This window comes from Saimiri boliviensis, chromosome 12, assembly GCF_048565385.1.
Source record: "Saimiri boliviensis isolate mSaiBol1 chromosome 12, mSaiBol1.pri, whole genome shotgun sequence".
Taxonomy (NCBI): Eukaryota; Metazoa; Chordata; class Mammalia; order Primates; family Cebidae; genus Saimiri; species Saimiri boliviensis.
The window spans coordinates 98,134,031-98,156,524 of record NC_133460.1 but is presented as its reverse complement, the minus strand read 5'-3'; the positions used below and the strand labels follow the sequence as shown (position 1 = coordinate 98,156,524).

General features: G+C 40.1%; 1 protein-coding gene across 9 annotated transcripts in view; it reads left to right on the top strand.

Annotated features, from left to right (window-relative positions):
* Window positions 1–3,133: 3,133 nt before the first annotated feature.
* Window positions 3,134–22,494, top strand: part of NRAP (nebulin related anchoring protein) — a 71,345-nt gene continuing 51,984 nt past the window's right edge. For 3 of the 9 annotated variants that reach the window (XM_074382901.1, XM_039465146.2, XM_010332894.3), the window contains exons 1-12: window positions 3,134–3,383; window positions 3,740–3,834; window positions 4,404–4,491; window positions 9,575–9,679; window positions 11,404–11,508; window positions 12,483–12,587; window positions 13,304–13,417; window positions 14,684–14,791; window positions 15,088–15,192; window positions 17,888–17,995; window positions 19,030–19,146; window positions 21,431–21,535. In XM_074382901.1, coding sequence (XP_074239002.1) covers window positions 3,312–3,383; window positions 3,740–3,834; window positions 4,404–4,491; window positions 9,575–9,679; window positions 11,404–11,508; window positions 12,483–12,587; window positions 13,304–13,417; window positions 14,684–14,791; window positions 15,088–15,192; window positions 17,888–17,995; window positions 19,030–19,146; window positions 21,431–21,535 — 1,227 coding nt within the window. In that variant the 5' untranslated portion in view covers window positions 3,134–3,311. The remainder of the gene's footprint in view (window positions 3,384–3,739; window positions 3,835–4,403; window positions 4,492–9,574; window positions 9,680–11,403; window positions 11,509–12,482; window positions 12,588–13,303; window positions 13,418–14,683; window positions 14,792–15,087; window positions 15,193–17,887; window positions 17,996–19,029; window positions 19,147–21,430; window positions 21,536–22,494) is intronic. The other 6 variants (XM_010332909.3, XM_003922192.4, XM_010332902.3 and 3 more) reach the window with 5 other exon arrangements.

The following is a 22,494-nucleotide window of genomic DNA, read 5'->3' as shown; positions in this document are numbered from 1 at the left end:
ATTAAAACAGAAATGAACCCCTAGCATGGGAGGAACACCTTCCATCTAATCTGAGCGATGGTGACAGAATGAAGGTTCAGCAGCTGTCCCATGATTTCACATCTCTTATCTCTCTGTAGTTTTAAAACCAGTTCATATGCACAGCCCTGGAGAGCCCTGAAAATGCTACAGAGTTAGGAAGGATTACCTCATATCCTGGATGACTCAATCCAGGTCCAAAAAGATCTTGACTGGCTAGAGCACGACAGCCACCGTCGACAGGATGAAATTGAAAAGAGGTAAATAAGGAGGACTACATGAAACTTTCAAAAGGAAACCACATGCCCACATGCTGACCATAAAGGTCATTAATGTGAAACAACAAGCTCCCTATGAGTCAAAACTTAAAAAAGCCAGAGCAATGTGAGGGGATGCAGGCAGAAGCTCCCAGACCAAGGCTCCACAAGGTTTTGCAAGATCTGGCTCCAGCTCACCACCACCAAGCCCAGTCCATGACTCTGCTGAGAGCACAGTGCACCAGACACCTCTCGGGGCTACTTTAGATCCACTCAGCCTCACCTCCCGTAGAGCCTTTGCCTACTTGTGCCAGCCCAACCTCAGTAGTGGTCACTATCTCTGTGTGTGTTCCGGCCATCTTCACGTGGGCACAACCAGCAGTGTCTTTGGCCTTCTGCCGCCCTTGGTGTTTTCCTGTTCACATTGAGGTGTGAGATGCTACAGGACTCCCTGGGTACATACATAGCATGGAAATTAACAGCCAATGGGGCAAAACCTTTCACCAATGGGAGACAGGGCCCTTCCTCTGGCAGATGTTCCTGGGTAGTGAGTGTTTATATGGCCTCTTGGAAGACGATCAAGCCATTCCACGTGCTTTATACCAGGTGGTGTCCCCCTTGAGAACAACATTTATGCTGACTGTCCCCTGCCCTGCATCTTCTGCCTTCTAACTCCTGCTCCCTGGATTATACTTCTGAATAAAGTCGTTGTGTATAAGCCTTTGACACAGGTTCTGTTTTCTGGAGATCCCAGGCTAAGACCGATGTTGTCTGAAGCAACCCCTAAGGCCAAAGGAACCTGGTGTGTTCACTGGTTTAGGCTTGGATGGCCTGCTGTAATCACTGCGTCAAGTGGGAGGGCTTAGGCCAAGGAGCGGGAGGCGATACAGGTAACAGAAGGGTGGTGTGGACCAACCAAGGCTCTACTCCGCAGTGAAGGCTGTGTTTGTCTTGCCGCAGAAAGACTTCTAGTTCCTTAAACTGTCCCATTTCTAGCTCTATGGGATTGTTTCTCCTGGCAATTTCCGATGTCTAATAAAGCAGGAGTGATGGTACAAGTCCAGTTTAGCATCTTTCATTTTGTAATTCTGGTTTTCACAAATGTGACCGAGCTGTTGTAACAGCTACAGATTGCAATCATAAGCTTAGGCAGAGAAGAAATGTTGCAAGCTTCTTCTTTAAGAAAAAAAAATCTCCTCTGATTCCTCAGCCCTCTGGATTGGGGTACAGTTTATTCTCAGTGATTATTGGAGTTTGGCCCAACCCCTAGGTGAGGGTTGAGAAGTCTGGTTCAGAGCAAAACATCCAGGGAACCGTGCAAATCTTTGTGCTGTGCCTGTTGTTGTACTCATTTGCTCAGGCTGGTGGCAACCCTCCTGCCTGATCACATTTCAGTGTGGAAGTCTTTGCTGAACCTGGAGTTCCTGATTTGAGTCTCCTCCCTGTGCTGAAAAAGCAGCCTTGTGCCCCATATGGGAAAACCTCAGACCCCGCCTTCCCTTAGACTCCTGTGGACTGGAATGCTAGTCTTCTTCGTTGGCTTTAGAACTCCTTCCTACCCCCTGGCTATCACAAAACAACCCCAAAATACTACTGACCTCCCTCCACGCCACCTGAGGACACCAGCCTAACCTCAGAGCATTTAGAGCCAAGGTCACAAATTGGTAACCTGCTGGTCAAATACTGCCCATGACTCTGTTGTATTGTTTTATATACAAAAAGGGGAACTTCGTGTGTGCTCAGAATATTTGGAAAGTATTCTGGAAGAATCTGAATATTTGGCAATGTGGGATGTTTGATTCTTTCCTGATGACAGCTGGCTGGGATGAAGGAGCAGTTGCCTTCTTCAGCTGGGATGAGTGCTCACCTGTATGGAAAAGTTCGTACTGCTACCTATGACTTCACACCTGGCCTCGATAGACATTTTGTTGTGAGTATTAAATTTATTTCATTAATCCAATAAATCCTTATTGGGCAGCTTTTATTACCAAGCCTTGTGCTAGTCATGGGGGATATAGAAGTGGCAAAAAGGACCAAGGATTCTGTTTAGATAGATTCATATTTTGATGGCAGAGACACAATTTTTAAAAATTGAAACATCAACATTTAATATATCCAGTCGTGATTACAGCTATAAAGACCATCAAGCAGGATAAGAGTAATGGAAGGTAATGAGATAGGAGTGGGGACAGGTGAGGTGCCATTTTGTATGAGGTATTTCTATAAGGTGAAAAGGTGACATTGCAGCAGAGAATGGAGTCAGTGAGGGTCTTCCCAAAGCCAGAAAGAGAGATTCTGTCTTCATGCCACCCTTCTTAAGGCCTGTGAGGCAAGGGAACAAGCACAGAGGCCTTCTTGGAACATTCCAGAATAAAATACAGAGGCCAAAACACCAAGAGTTCTCATTTGTTTTTAGTTTTGCATTCCGGTAGAAGCACTGTTTTTAGTTTTACTGTTGTAAACACTTTGGGCAGGTAAAGTGAAAATTCCAGGGTGACATTTATCCATTTAAAAGAGTGAATCAATCCTATTTTATTTCTTATATTTTTGGGAGCTTGCCTTTCTGCTTTAGTCATAGGACCACAGAGCAAGCTTTTCTAATCTGATTGTTGGATGACGGTGTGGCATCTTCCTTTAGGTTCTTTTCTTGGGTCATGATCACAGCTAAACCACTCCACGCTGCCTGATCACACACCAGGATTTGGTTATCCACATAAACATGATGCTGTTGTGAGTTCACTTTTCTATTTAGAGAAGCGTGTCAGCTAGAAATACTTCCACCTTATTTCTCAGACGCATGCGTGCTGAGTGAGTGGCCAAAATAGCCCCTTGAGTAAGTGGCAGCTTTAAAAACCATCCAACTGCGGACTTCAAACTAGAAGGTCAGCAAAGGAAAGTGGAAGTTAGATTCTGAACGGTCAAGGTGCCCACAGGAATTTAATAGTCGTCAGATTTTGGAGGCTTGAACTAGACTGAAGGTTCTCCTTGCATTTCTTGCCTGTTGCCTATCTTTGTCGTCTCTCTGCAAGCTTCAAGATGAACGTGCAGGCTTGCTCTAGGTGTGGGTATGGGGTTTATCCTGCTGAGAAGATCAGCTGTATAGATCAGGTCAGTAGACGTTTCTTGGCTTTTGTGAATAATAACAAACACGGGAAATTGACTTTCCCACATATGGACTTAGGTAATGTAATTTTCAGTTAAATTTTTTTTGAACCACAAGAAAAAGTTGTATTTTCCCTCCTTTAATTTGTACTACCCATTTCTATTTCTTCTATGTTGTCTTGAAAAGAAGTTATCTATTTATTTAACTGCAGGTGTTGTTATAGCTGTGTGTGTGGGTTTTAATTTTTTAAAAATCACCATTTTATTCTTGAAGCTCATTTCTTTTTAACCATAAAATATATAAGAATTTTGAATCTGGGGGAAAACAGGTAATTGCTAAATCTTCTCTATACAATTTCTAGATATGGCATAAAGCCTGTTTTCACTGTGAAGTTTGCAAGATGATGCTGTCTGTTAATAACTTTGTGAGTCACCAGAAAAAGCCGTACTGTCACGCGTGAGTATTTGATGCCCACACCACTACCTCCTGAGTTTGGTTTGTTTTTCTACAAGTAGCCAACTAAACGTCCAGATCATATACCCTGGGGTGAAATCCAAGAAATGTCTTCTCTTATATCCTGTCATTGAAGAAACCTAAGGTGGGATTTCATGTAATGGACACAAATTCCAAATTTTTTCCAAGTAAAAGATCAAATATATCCAGTATAACCTTATGTCAAATTATTAAATATTGTGCAGAACAATGTATTGGCCATGAATATGCATATAGAGCTTTGAAGTATTTTCTTTTAAATAATTTCAGAATCCTTTTTTACTTTCTTCAGAAAGTTTTCAAGTGATCATTTCCAGTTAAATTTAGGCTTTCAGTTATATATATTGATTTTATTTTATTTGCTTTTTTTTCCTATAAGATGCATTGCCTGGAAAATTGTGAACTTAATTTTTAAGTTTTCTATTTATTGATTTTTTAAAAATAACTGTTATTTAAAAATAATTTTAAGAATAGTCTCTCAATCATTTGAATAAAGCACATTTCTACTTTTGATTTATACCTATTTATTGTAGCCATAATCCCAAGAACAACACTTTCACCAGTGTCTATCACACTCCATTAAATCTAAATGTGAGGACATCTCCAGAGGCCATCAGTGGGGTAAGTTATTTAACTTTCAATGGGCGGGAGGGTATGAAGAGTGGTTGGTTAATGGTAGAAACGTAAAATTAAATAGAAAGAATATATTCTAGCCAGACACGGTGGCTCACACCAAAAATCCCGACATTTGGGGAGGCCAAAGTGGGCAGCTGGTTTGAGCTTAGGGGTTAGAGACCAGCCTGGGCAACATAGTAAGACCCTGTCTTTATTTCTTAAAAAAAATGAATAAATAAAAGAAGGACTATGTTCTAATGTCCTATAGCAGAGCAGGGTGACCACAATTACCAACAATGTATCATATATTTCAAAATAACTAGAATACAAATGATAAATACTCGAGGTGATAAATACCCTAAATACCCTGTTTGGATCATTTCACATTCTAATATGTAGCAAAATATTACATGTATTCCATAAATATGTGCAAATATTATATATCAATTAAAAATGCTTAGACACATGTTAAGTGTTTGAGTGTCTCCGTCTGCATGGGAACCTGCCCCTTTCTTCTACATACACATGTAAAATGCATTTAAGTAACAAATGTGACTCTTCTCTCACAAAATTAGGGGCCAATATACAGAATAATCTAGGTTGAATAATTTAGGTCTTTGATTTCAGTATAATCTTTGGGTCTTGACCAGCTCAAGACAGTCTTACAATATGATGACAATTTATAGAGTAGGTTTTCCACGCACTAGGTACTTAATACATAAAACAATGCTTACGTAGTTGGAACATATTACAAGTATCTTTATTTGCCTTGTAATAGTCTGGTACATAAAATTAAAACCTTCAGTTTCACGCTTTTAAATCTCTTTCAATTCAGCAAGTACTTATGATTATTGATAGCCTCTTTTCCCGTTGGGGTAGGGATAGGTCAAAGATGTTTTGCTTTGGAAAGGAAGTTTAGGAAGTGTGGGGTTGAGTTGGGGAGGTAAAGTTGTTTAGTTTAGGAAGTATGGGGTTGAGATGGGGAGGTAAACACGGAGGCCACATTGACAAATCCAACCTCTTGCAAATCTAATAGTAGAGTTTGGTCAAATAACCAGCTATTGATGGAACTCTTGCACCTATTAAAATGATGAATCACTGAGCTTCTATAATCCATGGCCGCAAGAAGTTGCTCTGTGGGATGAAGTTTTAGTGGCTTTCTAAAATTAGAAAATTACCCATGAGGTGGAAGGCTCTCTAGTAATCCCTCTTTACCCAAGATTCCCTTCCTAATGTTGCTTTACCTCATACTGACTCTCTTCCTGCCCAGCTGTCCTCCTCCCCAAGAAATTGTGTGTGAGATCGAGGTAGTGACCTTGCTGTGTGGCTCTCTACACATGCTGCTAAAATACCTTATTTTCACTAAGTGCTTTGAACTGACTGTGAGTTTATGACTTCTTCTATTTAACAAGCTTATATAGCATTTACTGTAGAAGCACTTAATTCATTTAATATACATTGCAACCCAATGAAGTTGATACTACTATTATTCCATTTTATGGTGAAGAAACAGAGGCTCAAATTGTTGCTCAGACATCGTTGCTTCCTAGGGATTCACGAGTCTTAAGAATTCACAAGCAATCCTAGATTACTGAGAAGACTAATTCTTTCAGGACTTTGTTTTCATCTCTTGTGTCTGAGGGCAGCTACATGAAATGACAATAAATACTGGACCTAGCTCTTACTTAAACGGAGTGCTAAACACTCTTCTAAGTTTTTTATATTATCTCATGTGTTCTTCACAAGAAACTTCTGTAATGTTATCACGTTATAGTTGAGGAAACTGAAGCTCAGAGAAGTTAAATAACCTGCCTAGTTTCACCCAGCTGATTGGGCACATATCCAGATCTGTTTGACTTTAGGATATATATTAGTGGCTCACTTTCACATATACCCAGAGGGTGGCAAACTCTCCGGAAGACAAAAAGCACTTGTTTATGTTTTCAAATATCCAGATGTTTCTGCAGTTGTGTAGCAAGGATTTGACAGATAAAACATGAGGAGATGTACTTTACATCAGAATACTGTTTGCATTTATTACACTGTCTACAAAAAGATCCATAATGTCTGTATTTTTCTTCTCTAACTGAGCCACAGCAGGCATGTCTCCACCTTACAGTCATGCAACAGGTCACACACTACTTTTCTTTTTTTGAGGTGGGAGTGGACTCACTTTATTTTAACTGTGTCTGTGTATGACAGGCCCAACCTGGATCAAGGCTAGGATTGTTGCTGGTTCTATATCCAGCCACAGACAGTGACGTGAGCTTCCCAGGAGGCCTATGTGTGTATATTTGTTTGCATCTATGTGGCAATGTATATATGTGTATATATATGTATGTGTGCATCTGGGGTATGTATATATGTATGTATGTAGGTGTGAATGTGTGTGCACATGCATATGTATGTGTGTATGTGATGGGTGTATGTGTATGCACATGTTCATGTGTATTGTGTGCATGTATTTGGTGTGTATTATATATGTATATATATATATGCATGTGGGACATGTATATGTGTTTGTGGTATATATATATGTGTATGTATATATAGTGAGTGTATATATGCATATGGAGTCTACGTATATGCGTATGTATGTATATATGTGTATATGGGGTGTGTGTGTGTGTGTGTGTGCGTGTGTGTGTGTGTGTGTGTGTACCAAACAGTTGTCTACTGAGATCACTTTCTCCTTCTTGCCCACCAGGGACAAAGTAAAATGGACAACCATATCCCTCACAGGGCCCAGGTCTTACAACCGCCCTAGGGTGTGTTATGAATTATATATTCACCTCCTTGTGATCTCTGAGAGACTTTGACAATTGAATAAAACCCAAATCATTGTGCAAGTGCTAAAATAAAAGAAGGCAAGAGATTTTTCAGTGATGATGATGAAGGAGGAAAGTAAAGATTTTAAGCTGGCATTCAAAGATTTGCAGTTTTTTGTTGCCTAAATGTCACCCTTTGAAAAATAAAGAAATATTTACAAAGACACAGTTTTTTTGTTTGGTAGATGTGAATGGAATTTTTAGACAAATAAGACGTCTAGGCTTTTTTTTTTCTATTCAGAGAATGAAATTTAGCCCTTCTTGCTTCCTTATCCCACTGGTAAGATTTATAGCTTTTATTCCTTTCAATTTCCTTGGTGTAATAATGAATCTCACGAAAGGTCCCTAGAGGAGGCAAACCCTCCCCAGTTGTAGATTTGAACTGGGAGAGAAGGACAGCAAATATAACTTTCTAGAAGTGGAACAGAATATCTATTTTGTCGTGTGTTTCTGATTGCTAAAGTACATTGTTCTCAAGGAGGGCAGTTCCCCACGACCCCTACCTGGGGACGTTTGTTAATGTCTGTGGACGTGTTGATTGTCACAATTGGTGTTGGTGGGTATTATTGCATCTGGTGGGTGGAGACAAGGGGTGCTGTTAAATATCTTGCCATGTTCAAGGCGGTCCCCCACAACAAATAGTTGACTGGTCCAAAATATTGGTAGTGTTATTTATAGGTTAAAAAAAATCACTTTAAGTTTATGTAACATTCATTTAATTGTTTCTTAAAAATACAAGGAAAAAGCATGTAAAGATCTCTTAATTTATGTATTTTAAAATGTTCACATTAAGTGGTGTGAAGCAGTAGCAGCCCTGGAAAGTCAATATCAGAATGTGGCCTTGATAGGAATTCTTTGGGTTTAAACTTTTCTCTGAGCTTGTTTCCTCATTATGTTTTAAATTAAGGATTTAAACTTCAGCTTATAAAAACTGCAGATTTCTTTTTTTTTGTCTTTTGAGACAGGGTCTTACTCTGTTGCCCAGGCTGGAGTGCAGTGGTGCAATTTTGGCTCACTGTAACCTCTGCCTTTCTGGTTCAAGAGATTCTTATGTCTCAGCCTCCCGAGTAGTTGGGACTACAGGAGTGCACCACCATGCCAAGATAATTTTTTATATTTTTAGGAGAGATGAGATTTTGCTGTGTTGGCCAGGCTGGTCTTGAACTCCTGGCCTCAAGCTATCCACCTGCCTTGGCCTCTCAAAGTGCTGGGATTACAGGGGTGAGGTACTGTGCCCAGTCACAATTACAGATTTCTGGGCTCTGTTTCTGACCTCATACATTTTGATATCTTAGTTGGGACCTAAGACCTTCTGATTTTTTTTCTTCTGTAGTTAGTCGTTTTTATATTTAAGAAATCTTTCTCTATCTTGAGTTTATGAAGATGTTGCTGAGAGGTCCGTTTTCCCCCCAATTAATCTATACATTCAAGGCAGTCCCATTTAAAATCCTGGTGCTTTTTGTGGAAATGGACAGACTGATTCTGAAACAGATATGAAAATACAAAGCTTCTAAAATAGCCAAGAAATTTTGAAGAACAAAATTGAAGGACTCGCCAGATTTCAAGACTTACTATATAAAAGCAGTAGTAATTAACTCAGCATAGGATTGGCATAAGAAGAGAGAAATAGACCAGTGGACTCCAATAAAAGGTCCAGAAATAAAGCTGCATGTATATCGTCGCTTTAATTATGAGAGAGGCATCACTGCAATTCAATATAGCAAGAATGATCTTTAAATAAATAGTACTGTAGTGATTTGATATTTAAATAGAAAAAATGAATCTTGACCCTTATCTATACATAAAAAATTAACTCAAGGTATATTATAAATCAGGATGTTAAAGGTAAAATTATAAGGCATAGGAAGAATATCTCCATAAAACTGGGGAGCCAGCATTTTAACAAGCTCCCTGGGTGATGGTTACACAGACTAAAATTAAGAACCATTACTCTAATGCCTAATCTTTTCTGAAGTGACTCTAATTTGTATTGTTTGGTGGGTTTATAAAGACTTTATCTCAGTCACTCTAATTGCACTGCTTCAAAGAACTTTGCATACAGCAGGTGCTCTATATGTGCCACCTGGCTGGTGGTGCAAATGAAACCATAGGGAGACTGACAGCACACTGTGCATTGTAGCACTGTGAAGATGCTTTGCAGTTGAGACTTAGCAAAATCCCCCAATTTTAGCTAGGAATTGTCTTTTTTTCCCCCTCTCTTTTCTGACGGAAACAGTACTGACAACATCTTCTTTGTGCAGATCCATGACCAAGAAGACGGTGAACAGTTTAAATCAGTTTTTCATTGGGACGTGAAATCGAAGGATAAGGAAGGTGCACCTAACAGGCAGCCACTGGTGAATGAGGTGAGAGGAAAGTGATAAGTGGGTTTGGAAAAAGAAAGAAGAATGACATACTTTGTCAATGGAATGTATTATTATTATTATTATTATTATTATTATTATTTTTATTATTATTATTACTTCTAGAGAAAATCAAGTAGATTTCCTTTCATCCAGTTTGTAATTCCAGCTGTGTATGGAAGACCTCAATCAGCATGTCCTAACATCACCTGAATTCCATCTGCCCAGTCCAGGTTCATTGCCTCCTGCTTCCAGCCACTGTATTTCTGTCACCTGGATTTGAAACCAAGGCTACCCTTTCTTTCTCTGACACTTCACTCAGCTCCATCTCTTCTCTCCACTCTCCCAGTTCTGATCCACATCATGTCCTGCCTGGACCTTTACAAGGCCTCCCAAGGTGGCTGCTTTCCCTCCTCTGGGCTGGCCTCTCTCCAGTATGGATGTATCATACCATACTATCCTATTGATAGAATTATTCTAAAATTTTTTTTCTAATTGCAAATTTGCAACAAATGCCCTTGTTCAAGACCTCTTTTGTATACAAGTGAGTGTTTTTCTAGAATAGATAATGACAAAGTTGCTAGGTCAAAGGGTAGGTGCCTTTTACATTTTAATGGAGGCTCAAATTGCATTCTAAACTCCCAAGGCAGTGTGAGAATGCCTCTTTCCCCACATTCTTACCAGCATTTGGTATTGTCAGATAAGTGTTCGGACAATCTGCATCTTGTTATTTCAATTTAGATGTTCCTGATTACTAGTCAGGTTGAGTATAATTTCACATATGAATGACTGTCTTTCCAGATCTCCTAAGGCTGGCTCTACCCAACCTGTCCAACTTGCCTCCCTCCAGCCCACCTGGCTCCCCGTCTCTTTCTCTGGGGTCCAATCAAACCTAGTTCCACACGGTCCTAAGTACTGAGCCCTTCACAGCCTTCATGCTTTTGTTCGTGGTAGCCCACATTGCTGGAATTTATTCAACCAATAATTATGGAGTCTATGATTCATTATGCACTGTTCCAGGCTTTTAGAATGCATTCATGAACCAAACATGAAAATCCCTGCATTCATGGAACTGACCTTCTAGAGTGGATGCCATTCTTTCTCCCTTGGCCTCTGCTAACTGACCTCAGTCCTCAAGATACAGCTCAAATTCTTATCTTCCTTCCCCAGATGGGACCCATCTCCTATGGACTGCTTTTTAAAGGTTCTCATTGTACTTATCACTCAGACAATACACTTAAACACATAACTGTTTTCTAACTGCTATTTGTTTCATATCTTAGTTTTATCTCCCAAAGTGGTAGATCGTGAATATCTTAAAAGAGAAACTGCCTTCCTTTTTTTTAAATCTTTTTTGATTTTCTTTCCATTGTCAGTTATATAACAGATAGTAGGTTTTTGACATTTGTCTGAATAATGCTGATTAATCTCAGATTACCTGTCCACAGTGATTACCATCCTGCCCTGCCCGATCCTGATGCAATGGTGTGCAAGAAAATGTTGTTAGATTCAAAATTTTTCTGCGACATAAGTGGCTCTCAGAAAGTTTAATTATTTAGAATCGTAGGTCATTTTCTAGCCTGAAATAAATGAATATTTCAGTTAGCTGAGACCCAGGATTTACCAATAGGAGTTTATAGTGTTAGATAATATCTTCTTTTGACAATGGATGTAAGTGTTGCTGGGAGTCTGGGGCATGTGTTTGTATTCCTGTGCTTCCTTTGTAGAGAGCCTACTGGACTGGATATGGCGAAGGGAATGCTTGGTGCCCAGGAGCTCTGCCAGACACTGAAATTGTAAGAATGGTTGAGGCTCGAAAGTCTCTTGGTGAGGTAAGCACTCCAGAAGTTACTTTAGGAATTGGTTTAGAAATTACTTAGCAATTAGTTTGAATGTTCCTTGAGTTTTACAATTGTGGTAGACAGAATGATGCTATCATCCCCAAAGATTCCCATGTCCTAATCCCTGGAACCAGGAGCGTCAGAGTCAGAGGAAAGGTGATATGGTAACAGAAGCAGAGGCCAAAGCCATGTAGGGCAGGAACTAGAAATGTGGGACCCTCTAGGAGCTGGAAGAAGCAGAGAAAGATTCTGCCTAGAACCTCCAGAAGGAACCATCCCCGATGGCGCATTTTAAAGTACTGACCTCCAGAATCATAAGAGACCTTAGAAGGCTTTCACGTAGGGAAGACAGTTTTAGCCCGGACTGTGGAAATCCTCAAACATTTGCACAGATTATGCTCTCGGTAACTAGGTTCCTCCTGGTTACTTCTAGGTACACTTACCCTTTGAAGAATCTACTTTGGAAAACATTGTCAATTCTCATGACTTTTTCTTTAGAAAATGGAAAGAAAACACTAGAAACACAAATGCTAAGGTGATATGTCTCATCAGGAAAACTAATCATCAGAGATATTAAAAAAGAAGGAAAGAATAAGAGACAGTTTACTCCCAATACTGTAGGACTATTGCTAGTGGATGAGTTATGGGAAAGTCACCCACGTATTAATGGCTGTGTTAACATATAAGCCTTACAGTCAAAGGACAGCCCTTGAGTTGTGCCAGGTTGCCCATATTTTGGTACAAACATTGAAGAGGAGCCCCTCTGACATGAGAAATATGAGTTCTTCAGTGCTGATGGTTTTATTCAAATTGCCAAATATAAACCATTTTAAAATGTATTACAGGTGATTGAAATATTTCCCATGCATTTTATGAATCCAGTTTCATTGGTTTTATTGCAGTTTTCTTAGTTGTCATTCAAATATCATCTCAGTTCCCATGCTGACATTGGTTCTGACCTATAGGAATATACAGAAGACTATGAGCAACCCAGGGGCAAGGGGAGTTTTCCAGCCATGATCACACCTGCTTATCAAAGGGCCAAGAAAGCCAACCAGCTGGCCAGCCAAGTGAGTGCCTGGGTGCTTTTTCACCATCGATTATGCTAATTTTTGTCATTAATGAACCCCTGTGATTTAGAGAAGAAACAATAAGAGAGTGCTTTGGGGAAGTAGGTACCGTTAGTGTCACATTACAGAGAAAACTGTGTTCTTAACCTTTTCCCTGTCATATATTCTCTGTGCTGTGATTGGACCATGTCTATAAAATACAGAGAAGACCATGTAGCTCACCCAAAGTCTGGACCACATGATTGCTTGAGTTTGCTTTAGCACTGAAGACACTAATTTTTAACTTGATATTAGGTCCACCAGAACAATAGCAAAGTTTATTCATTAAAAGCTCAGATTTTGAAGCCAGAATGCTGAAATTTGAATCTTGACTCTATCCCTTAGTGCTGTGTGACCATGGCCAAATTACTTAATTTCTCTTCCTTGGCTTCCCATTTGTAAAGTGAGAAAAACATTAGTCCTGCCAAATGTGATTGTTACGGAGATTAAACAAGTTAATACTTGTTGGAGTGTAGCAGTCCCCTGGCACACTCCCGGCCTTAGCACATTGGCATAGATGCTTTTTGAGGCGAGGCCCATGAAAAAAGCCACAGAGGACTTGGCACAGGTTTGCGCTGAATGTAGCCTGATGGTGCAGCTTTAGGAGAACCACAGGAAGAGGTCATTGCAGAGGCTGTGAGGTGGGTGTGCCCTTGACTCTACTGTCTTCTCATCAGGTGGAGTATAAGAGAGGGCACGATGAACGCATCTCCAGGTTCTCCACAGTGGCGGATACTCCTGAGCTGCTGCGGAGCAAGGCTGGGGGACAGCTTCAAAGTGATGTAAGCAAGGTGGGAGGCCAGTTCATCACTGATGGGCATTTGGGTTGATTCCTCTTCTTTGCTATTGTGAATAGTGCTGCAATGAACATACACATGCATGTGTCTTTATAACAGAATGATAAAAAGGAACAAGATCCTGTCCTTTGCAGGGACATGGATGGAGCTGGAGGCCATTATTCTCAGCAGACTAACACAGGAACAGAAAACCAAACATCCCATGTTCTCACTTATAAATGGGAGCTGAACAATGAGAACATGCAGACACTGGGAGGGGAACAACACACACTGGGACCTGTAAAGGGGAGCTGTGGGGAGAGAGAACATCAGGATAAATAGCTAATGCATGTGGGGCTTAATACCTAGGTGATGGGCTGCTAGGTACAGCGAGCAGCCATGACACACGTTTACCTATGTAACAAACCTACATGTCCCACACGTGTATCCTGGAACTTAAAATTAAATTAAATTAAAATTTAAAAAAATAAAAAAGAGAGAGAGAGATAGAAATCAGGGAGGCCAAGATGTGGTGGTTTGCACCTAAGATCCCTCATTCTTTCCTTTCCTGGAGGTGGAGGGAGGGAGAATGTAGGAGACATTCCAGTCTTGCATGGGTACCAAGAAGAACTTCCAAAGGTCAAGGATGGTTGGGTTTGATAAGTTAGCCAACAGAGACCTTGGAAACACTCTTCTTTAAAGAGAAAACTTTAGATTGGATTAGTACCAAATTGGATGTACCTGAGCATTCTGAAAGAAATCTGTCTTGCCACTAGAAATTAGAGAACATAATTTCTGAACAAATTATACCACTTGCCTTTACATAGCCCAAAAGTTCCATAGCATAATAAGATCAAGGACTTACTGCTGTTCTGAATGGGACATTTAAACACAAATCCACCTTCTGCTTAATGCTTGGTTTCCTCTTACCTTAACCTCGATCTGGGATTATGAAGACTCATGTGTCTCCCAAACGTGGCTGACAGTTCCTTGAGAGCTAAAGACTTATTTCTCTGCCCAGGGTCTGGCCCACATTAGGTGCTTAGCAAGCATGTGTTGAATTCCACTGGGTGTCTTCATGTGCCAGGTGTGTTGGGTATCGGGAATAAGAAGGTGAATAAGATGCATATGGCCCATCAAACTGTAAGCCAATTATCTGTCATACGAGCTACGGCAGGAGATGGGCAGGATGTCATGGAACCCTTAGCAGGACATCTCACTAAGATCATCTGATAAACAGTGGGACTGGGGCATGTGATTCACATTTTTTTTTCATTTCAGGTGAGATACACAGAGGACTATGAACAACAAAGAGGGAAAGGCAGTTTCCCTGCAATGATTACACCCGCCTATCAGATAGCCAAAAGAGCCAGTGAGCTGGCGAGTGATGTAAGTGTCTCTGGCAATGTGGTCACGTTAGGGAGAAAGAGGAATGTGAACCCGGACCTGGGGAATCTAACTTCCTGTCAACTGTTGCATTTACCCTGAAGCCAGGGAGTAATTTTCCTTCATAGTTTTCAGTCAGTTTTACCATGACAATGGCCTGGCACTTTTAGGTCTGAGACATACCTACTCCCTAGATCCAAGCAGAAAAGGAACATTTCATAAAGACATTCATTTTTACTCTTTTGGCTACTGTGCATGGGAGGCAAAATTCCCTGAGTTTGTTCTTTGCCTTCAAACAGGTGAGGTACCATCAACAATATCAAAAAGAAATGAGGGGAATGGCTGGTTCAGCCACTGGAGCTGAGGGCACCTTGACAAGGGAATGTGTAGACCAATATGGCCAGGTATGTGATAAAATGACCTCTTGACCTGCTCTTTTCTATGTTTGGCCCCTTCTAGGCTGTGACACAGCTGTGACCATTTAATCAGGGATGGGGCTGTGGTTTATCTTTGCCTTATTTATGAAAGGTAGATTTTCCAAGCTAGAAAGTACTGGACAAACAATTGTACAGGGTTCAACTTGACTCACTTAGAAACACAGATTGAGGCACTTTCTTTTTTAAATAAATAAATGGTTTATACCAATATGGTGGCTTGGCCAAGAAGAAAGCATTCTCATCTGTCCATTGATGAATAGCCCTAAGAGTGGCTACGTTTAGCTGGTCTCTATCATAAGCAACATAGAGATCAAAATTCATCTTGAAAAATATTGAGCATTTTGCTGAGTAGTGGCGCTCATTTTCTTAGAGAGTTAATTTTTTTATCTAGGTTGGTAGATAAATCAGTATGCCAGAGAATGCAAACTTTTTCCCAATTTCACTTCTCAGATGAACTACATCTTGACATAGAGTAAAAAAGATTAAGAAGACAATCACAAGCTAATTTTTATTTGCACATCCCTTTGTCTTTTCTGGGACTAGCCAGCTGTTGTAGGGTAGAAAGGAAGCATTATTGTTCACAGTTGCAAGTAAGGAACATTGGAAGAGCAAGTGTGTGTGTTGGAAGAATACATTCCATGGGTTTAAGTGATTTTTTTTCATAATTGGACAGTTGTTTGAATTATTTGGCAGTAAGTAGACTCTCTGCAACATATATGATTTAGGAAACCACAATGAATTTGTTTCTCTTCTTTAGAGAAACACACTGCCATAGTTAGGCATATGCTCATGTGAGTCTTAGGTTGTGTGTGAAGGTAGGTTGGGACCCCTTTGAAAATGTCTGCCTGAGCAAAAATGCTTGGTTTGGAATTTAAAAGGCCATTGAATCAAATTCTCTAAGTTAATTAAGTGGTCTTTTAGTGCTTTAAACCCAATGGAAAAAAATGTTTTTATAGGTTTTGTTTCTCAAATATATTGTTTATAAAGCTCAGGACAACTTTTAAAATTCAGCTTTTTAAAAAATATCTGGTTTCTGTATTTGGCAAAAAATGTTTTGTCCTGCATTTGGCCAATCTTATCTAACAGTGGTTATAAGAAACATGTATCATTTCATAGGTGTACCTAGACATGTCTGTAGGTACAGGTGAAATGTAACTTCATAGTATCATAGCTGGTTCTTGATTGGTAGGACACTTTGAGGTTTTCAGTCCTGAAAATAACAAATGCAAGAATCAAAGTGGGTGTTGTTTGATAGCACCATCAGCAGCTGTTGAGAGGACTCAGTCTAGTGTGGCATTTCACTGTTGTGATTTAGCATGACTCGCCAGGGCATAAGGAGGAGGGAGTGAGAGAGAAGCCAGCAGTGAGATAACTATAAATGTCTGTAGTGCCTTAAATGCCAAGCAATTCATTCTTCTTTTTAACGAGTAACTAGACTTGTTAAAAGGATTATATCATGTAATCAACAGGATTAGGTGTCTTGAAAAAAGATTAACACTTACAATATACATACATGCATGCATACATACAGAGAAAGAGAGAAGTTAAAGCTGCAAATACAAAACTATACAGCAGAATGGGCAAAGCCATAAAGCACATTACCAGAGAATTTGAGAGCCTTTTAAAAAGACTTAACCTTCTTTTACTTATGATATTTGACCAGAACATTCTGGTGGTCAGGCAAAAGGAAAACTCAGGCTAAATGGTTTTCATTGTTGAATAAAAGGGAGCCCAGATTTTCTAATCTTACCCAACTATTTTATTTAAGAAAATATGTGTGTCACAGTCCAAGCTCTGGTGCTGAAGCTGAGCAGGCCCTGACTTGGAGGAGACCACGGAGAGATGGAGTCATGAGCCTAACAGGGGCACCATACAGCCTATTCCAGATTTGGGGGAAAAGTACAGTGAAAACACAGAGAACTCTGCGTGGGGCAGGTCCAGGAGTGAGGGAGGACTCAGGGACTTCTACAGGGAGAAGGTTGCCTCTGAGCTGGGTCTTGAAGTACATCTGGCTGCCAGAGAAGGGTTATCTGCCATGTGATGATGGTGTCATGAAAGAGAAGATTCTCCTTTCTGGAAATGGATGGATGGTGTGGGGAAGATAAAAGAAAATATTAAGACAAAGATTAAAATCCTTAGTCTGAAATATACATTCAGTCCCATTTCAGATAATCTTATGGTAATTCCAAGTTTTTCTCCCAGATTACAAAAATAACTCCTTTTCTGGTTATATGACATATACCACTGAGGGCAATGATACCCTGGGGCAGACAGTACCAACAGGGGAGGTCTCCATATAGAGCTGCCATTGGGTGTGAGTAAGGTATTGTTCAAGACCTACTGGAAGACAAAGGTTGTCAGTTAAAAAATGAATATTCCATAACGCATGGACCTGGGAGAGTGGTAGAGTATCTTGATTTATCCAGCGGAAATAATGGTGATGATCATGATATCAGTTGCCATTATTTAGTGCTGACTGTGTACTGGGCACTAGTAAGTGGGCCTGATTCCAGGGTCTGCCATTTTGACCATCATATGGACATCACTGGAATATCCAAGGTGGATGAACTTTGGTGAGAACAGGCTCTGTGAGTGACCATTGCTAAACTCTGCCCATCTCCAGAGGGAAGCATTACTCACTGAAATTTTGGAACCCCCCCAGCAGGGTTACCCGGAGGAGTATGAGGAGCACAGGGGAAAGGGCAGCTTCCCAGCTATGATCACTCCAGCATATCAGAACGCCAAGAAAGCCAACGAACTCGCTAGTGACGTAAGTACCATGTAGGCGTGACCTGCAGAACCACAGAGGCAGAGAAGTGAGATTCTGAAGCTGTGTTTACTGACACCTACATGTAGATATGTTTATTGTAGCTGAGCCAAAGTAGACTGTTAACCCTCAATCCCCATTCAAATTTATGATGCCTGCTTTGGCCCCATTTGTCTGCTTCCAAGGAGATGGATATGGACAAGCAGCATAGCTCACTTGAGGCCATTTGAAGCAAGTACAGATGCTGGCCAGCCAGATAAGCGGTGGTAAGAGAGTCTTTGCCAAATGACCCAATTAGAAATTGAGCATTTTAAGGGAAGAGCTGATTAAAATAAGTCATATGATTATCGGACTGGGTGTAACCCGGTGATGTATGATTTTTATTGGCAGAACGTTAGCCTGCTGGCAGTCCTTGAAAGATAGGCAATAATTAAACTTGGAAAAGTGACATAATCACTGCAGATCTTAACACGCCAACTGGAACTTGGTGTCTAAGCAGAACCTGGCACTGATTTCACTCCCCTTGCCCTTTTCTTCTTCTTTCACCCTCCTTTCCTTTACCAAATAACTGTTCACCTATTACCCATTTACCATAACAGCACCATCTTTGCCTGAGGAAGGAAGTTAAAAGATACTACTCTGCCCCTCACTAGCAAGCTAGATAAGAAATGGTGTTTAAATCAAGGACAGAATGGCTTTGGACTGACAACTTTTGTTATGAATATTTTAAGACTTTTTTTTTTCCCTGCAGAATTAGAGTGTAAAGTGTAAAAAGTGTGAAAAGGGCCAGGAAAATTTTAATAACCAAAAAGGACCGAGTAGTTTATAGATTTAATGAAGAGAAAAACCCACTTGAATTATTTTTCCTTCAGAAAACTCTTTTAAGTAAATGTAGACATTAAGTCCAAGATAACTGGAGTAATTTCTCTCCTAGAGCATGGAAACATCAACTCCAGCCCCGCTTTGTGTGTGTGTGTGTGTGTGTGTGTGTGTGTGTGTGTGTGTGTTTATGTGTGTTTTTTTTTTTTTTTTTTCAGATAAAATACAGGCAGGACTTCAATAAGATGAAAGGCGCTGCACATTATCACTCGCTTCCAGCTCAAGACAACTTGGTTCTCAAACGGGCACAGAGCGTAAACAAACTCGTTAGCGAGGTGCGTATGTGGGGAGAGCCACACCCATGAGCTATCACCTGTTTTATCTCCTATAGTCAGTGAATGCAGTGACCCTATAATAAAACGCTCTGGTTGAGAGTGTGACACCACCTATTCTACCCATCGGTGGTGGTTTCCAAGAACAGAAATGCAGTAAAATGCAATTTACAAGAGAGCCTAGAATCAAACCAACTACATCTTTCTCTGGTGGTTCAGAAGTTACTGCCTAAATCCTCCCAGGGCTGTCAATATTCAAAAGTGCCAGGCAACAGGCTTCCAGTTGCCAGAAAGAATACTGGAGGGTCCAACTTTTAAAACAAATCAAACACTGGAAAAAGTGTTTCAAACCTCAAACCCCTCTTGTTCTCTTATTATTGAAGTCTGAGTTCCCAGAAGCTGTGTATTCCATGTGAATTTCCCTTACCTTACCTGCTTCACTGGCTGCCAGAGAGGTGTGTTTTGTTTGGCTTGCCCAGAGCTTAAGACATTTTTATTGTGAGAACTATTTGGCAAGGAAATATACCCTCTAGATCCTCAAATCCTTCTCACACCCTAGTGTGTTCTTCACTGCAGCTTCCTTCATTTGCATTTCTTATCTGGACTCTGAAGGCATTTGAGTTGGCAGGCTCTGGAACAATTATGGCAATTCAAAGCACTCACATAACAAGCTATCTGCAACTCCAAACAGATATGCAAATATCCAAAAACATTTTCCTTTTCTAAGCAAAAGGAAAAGCCAGTCCTTTACCCTAAACTGTTAGTTAACCCGCGGTCCTCTAACTTGGGCTGCTCTGAGTCACTAGGAGTGATATTTTCCTAAGCCTCATCAGGAGCTTCAGATACTTTGAAGTGGTAGATGGCTGCTGAGGCTTTGGAATCTGCATTTTAAACAACTATTCCAGATAATTCTGGTGCTCTAGACCAGAGATCAACACACTGCAACCTCAGTGACAAATCCAGCCCACAGCCTGTTTTTTTAAATAAAACTTTATTGGAACACAGTCACATCACATTTTTTTCTGTGTTATCTGTGGCTGCTTTGGAACTACAAAGGCAGAGTTGAGTGTAATAATTGACAAAGAATATGTGGCCTGCCAGACCTGAAATATTTACTGTCTGGTCATTTATAGAAAAAGTTTGCTGACCTTGCTCTCACTCACAAAACACTAGATCTAGGTGGGACCTTTTTCCACCATTAGACTATCACTTTGTCATATGCCTGGAAAGTAATGTGTCTAGTTCTGGGTGGTAGAAACTTTTAGTGACAGACTGGATCCAGACCACTGGGAGTTCAGTTCTACCAGGAATAACACTGTTAACATTTTGGCCTTTTTTCTATATGAATATGCTGTAACTGAAGGGATGAATATAAAGATATATTTATAGAATTAGAATTAGACTGTATATATAATTGTGTCTACTTTTTAACTTTAAATCCTACCATAATGCATGTTACATCTTTTAAAAGACATACCCCACCGTATAGTTTATAAGATATGATTACAAATTGAGTTGTATTTCCTTTGGTAGAGCAGTTGCAAGGGAACTTTCCATTTCTTTATGTCCTTATGTTTAGTTGGCAACACAAGCCAGCCATCTATTAATGGTAGTTGGCCTTAGCTGCCTTCTGCTAATTAGCTGGGATAACTTAGAGTCTATTTAATAACTGTAGCTTCACGTCCTACATCCAGGCACCCAGGAGAGCTTAAATAGCCAACTGATTTTAAATTAGAAGACACTCTGCATCCGAGTGGTCTCATTTATTATACTTCTTGTAAAGTAACTTTTCTTGTTGAATTGTATTGAAGTATACCTGTAAAGATGTGCATACATCATCAATGTATAGTGGGAAGGATTTCCTTAAGTGGGACACATCTATGTGACTAGCACTCAGATCAAGAAACAGAACACAACCAGATATTCCCCTAGGACATTTCCATTAATAGGAAATATGATCCATCACCCTAAAACGTTTCCCCTCAAGAGTAACTACCTGAATTGTAAAACCAGTTTTGCCATTTTTGAGTTATGAAATCTTACAGTATTTGTTCTTGAAAGTGACTATGTGCTTTTAATTTTTGGAATGAAACTGATTATTTACTATTTTATTATGATTTGTTTTTATAAGCGAAAATATGTCCTGCTAACTTGGCATATTCTATGTTTGACATGTTAAAATCTTGGGTTGAAAGTTTTCTAAAAATGTCCTAGTCAAGTCCTGAGACATTTTTAAGAGTGATTTGAGATTTGGTTCTATTGTGCATCTGGTGTTTTGATTTCCAAGGTGGAGTATAAGAAGGATCTGGAAAGTAGCAGAGGTCACAGTATCAACTACTGTGAAACACCTCAATTCAGGAACGTGAGCAAGATCTCAAAATTTACCAGTGATGTGAGTTTTTAATGCTAAGCTTTTGTTTGGGCACTTTCTGTGAGCTTAGTCTTTAGGTCTCATAAGAGGGACAGTCTATGGGAATGGATTCATGTGTCTTGGAGAAGCATGGCCTTTTAGGCATAAATGCCTGAGTTTTGGTTAAGGTTGCCTGCTGGGATTGGTCCTCATAGTGTTAAATTCTGTCACATGCCTGATCTTGACCCTGAATCCTCTGGGCAGGACCTGTATTCTCCAACCCCTTGCATCCTTTGTGTGTAGCGCAGTGCCCGGCTCCTAGTGATGAATGCTGGTGAGGAGGCCTGGCTGAGCATGTGGAGCCCCCTCTCAATGTGACTTTGTGCTTCTGAGTTAATATGATCTCATTTCACCCTCAGAGTCACCTGGGGAGCCAGACATTATTACCCTGTCTTACAGATGAGCAGATATGTGCTAGAGGGGAATTTGCAAATTTGGAAATTCTCAGAGCAGGTCTGAAGATGTATCCTCATGGACGTCAAAGACCAATACTAGATAATATGCTTTTACTTTTGCTTAGCTGCACATAATAGTAGAATTTAAAATTGCAAGGGACTGTGTAAGGCTCACTGAGGAATTTATTTTTCATAAATGTAGTGGTTTAAGAGTCAACATAGTTGATGTCACAGTTATCAATAGCAAAGTGGCCAATTTTGGGCAGTTGTTTAAGCTCCCTGAGCCACTCTGCCCAACTCTAAAATGGGGATGATAATAGTTCCTTTCTCCTCATAGAGTACTTATGAAGATTAACTCAGATAAGTAGAATCATGTCTAATATACAGTCATAAGTAGTATTCTAGTTAAATACTTGCAGTACCTAGAAGCTCAATGGTCTCCCAGCTTAGGTGGTTTTAATACTCCAAATTTCCTGTTTTGGTCTTCTCTTTATTTGATAAGTGGCATTTGGCACATAACATTATTATTTCACATGGTCACACTAG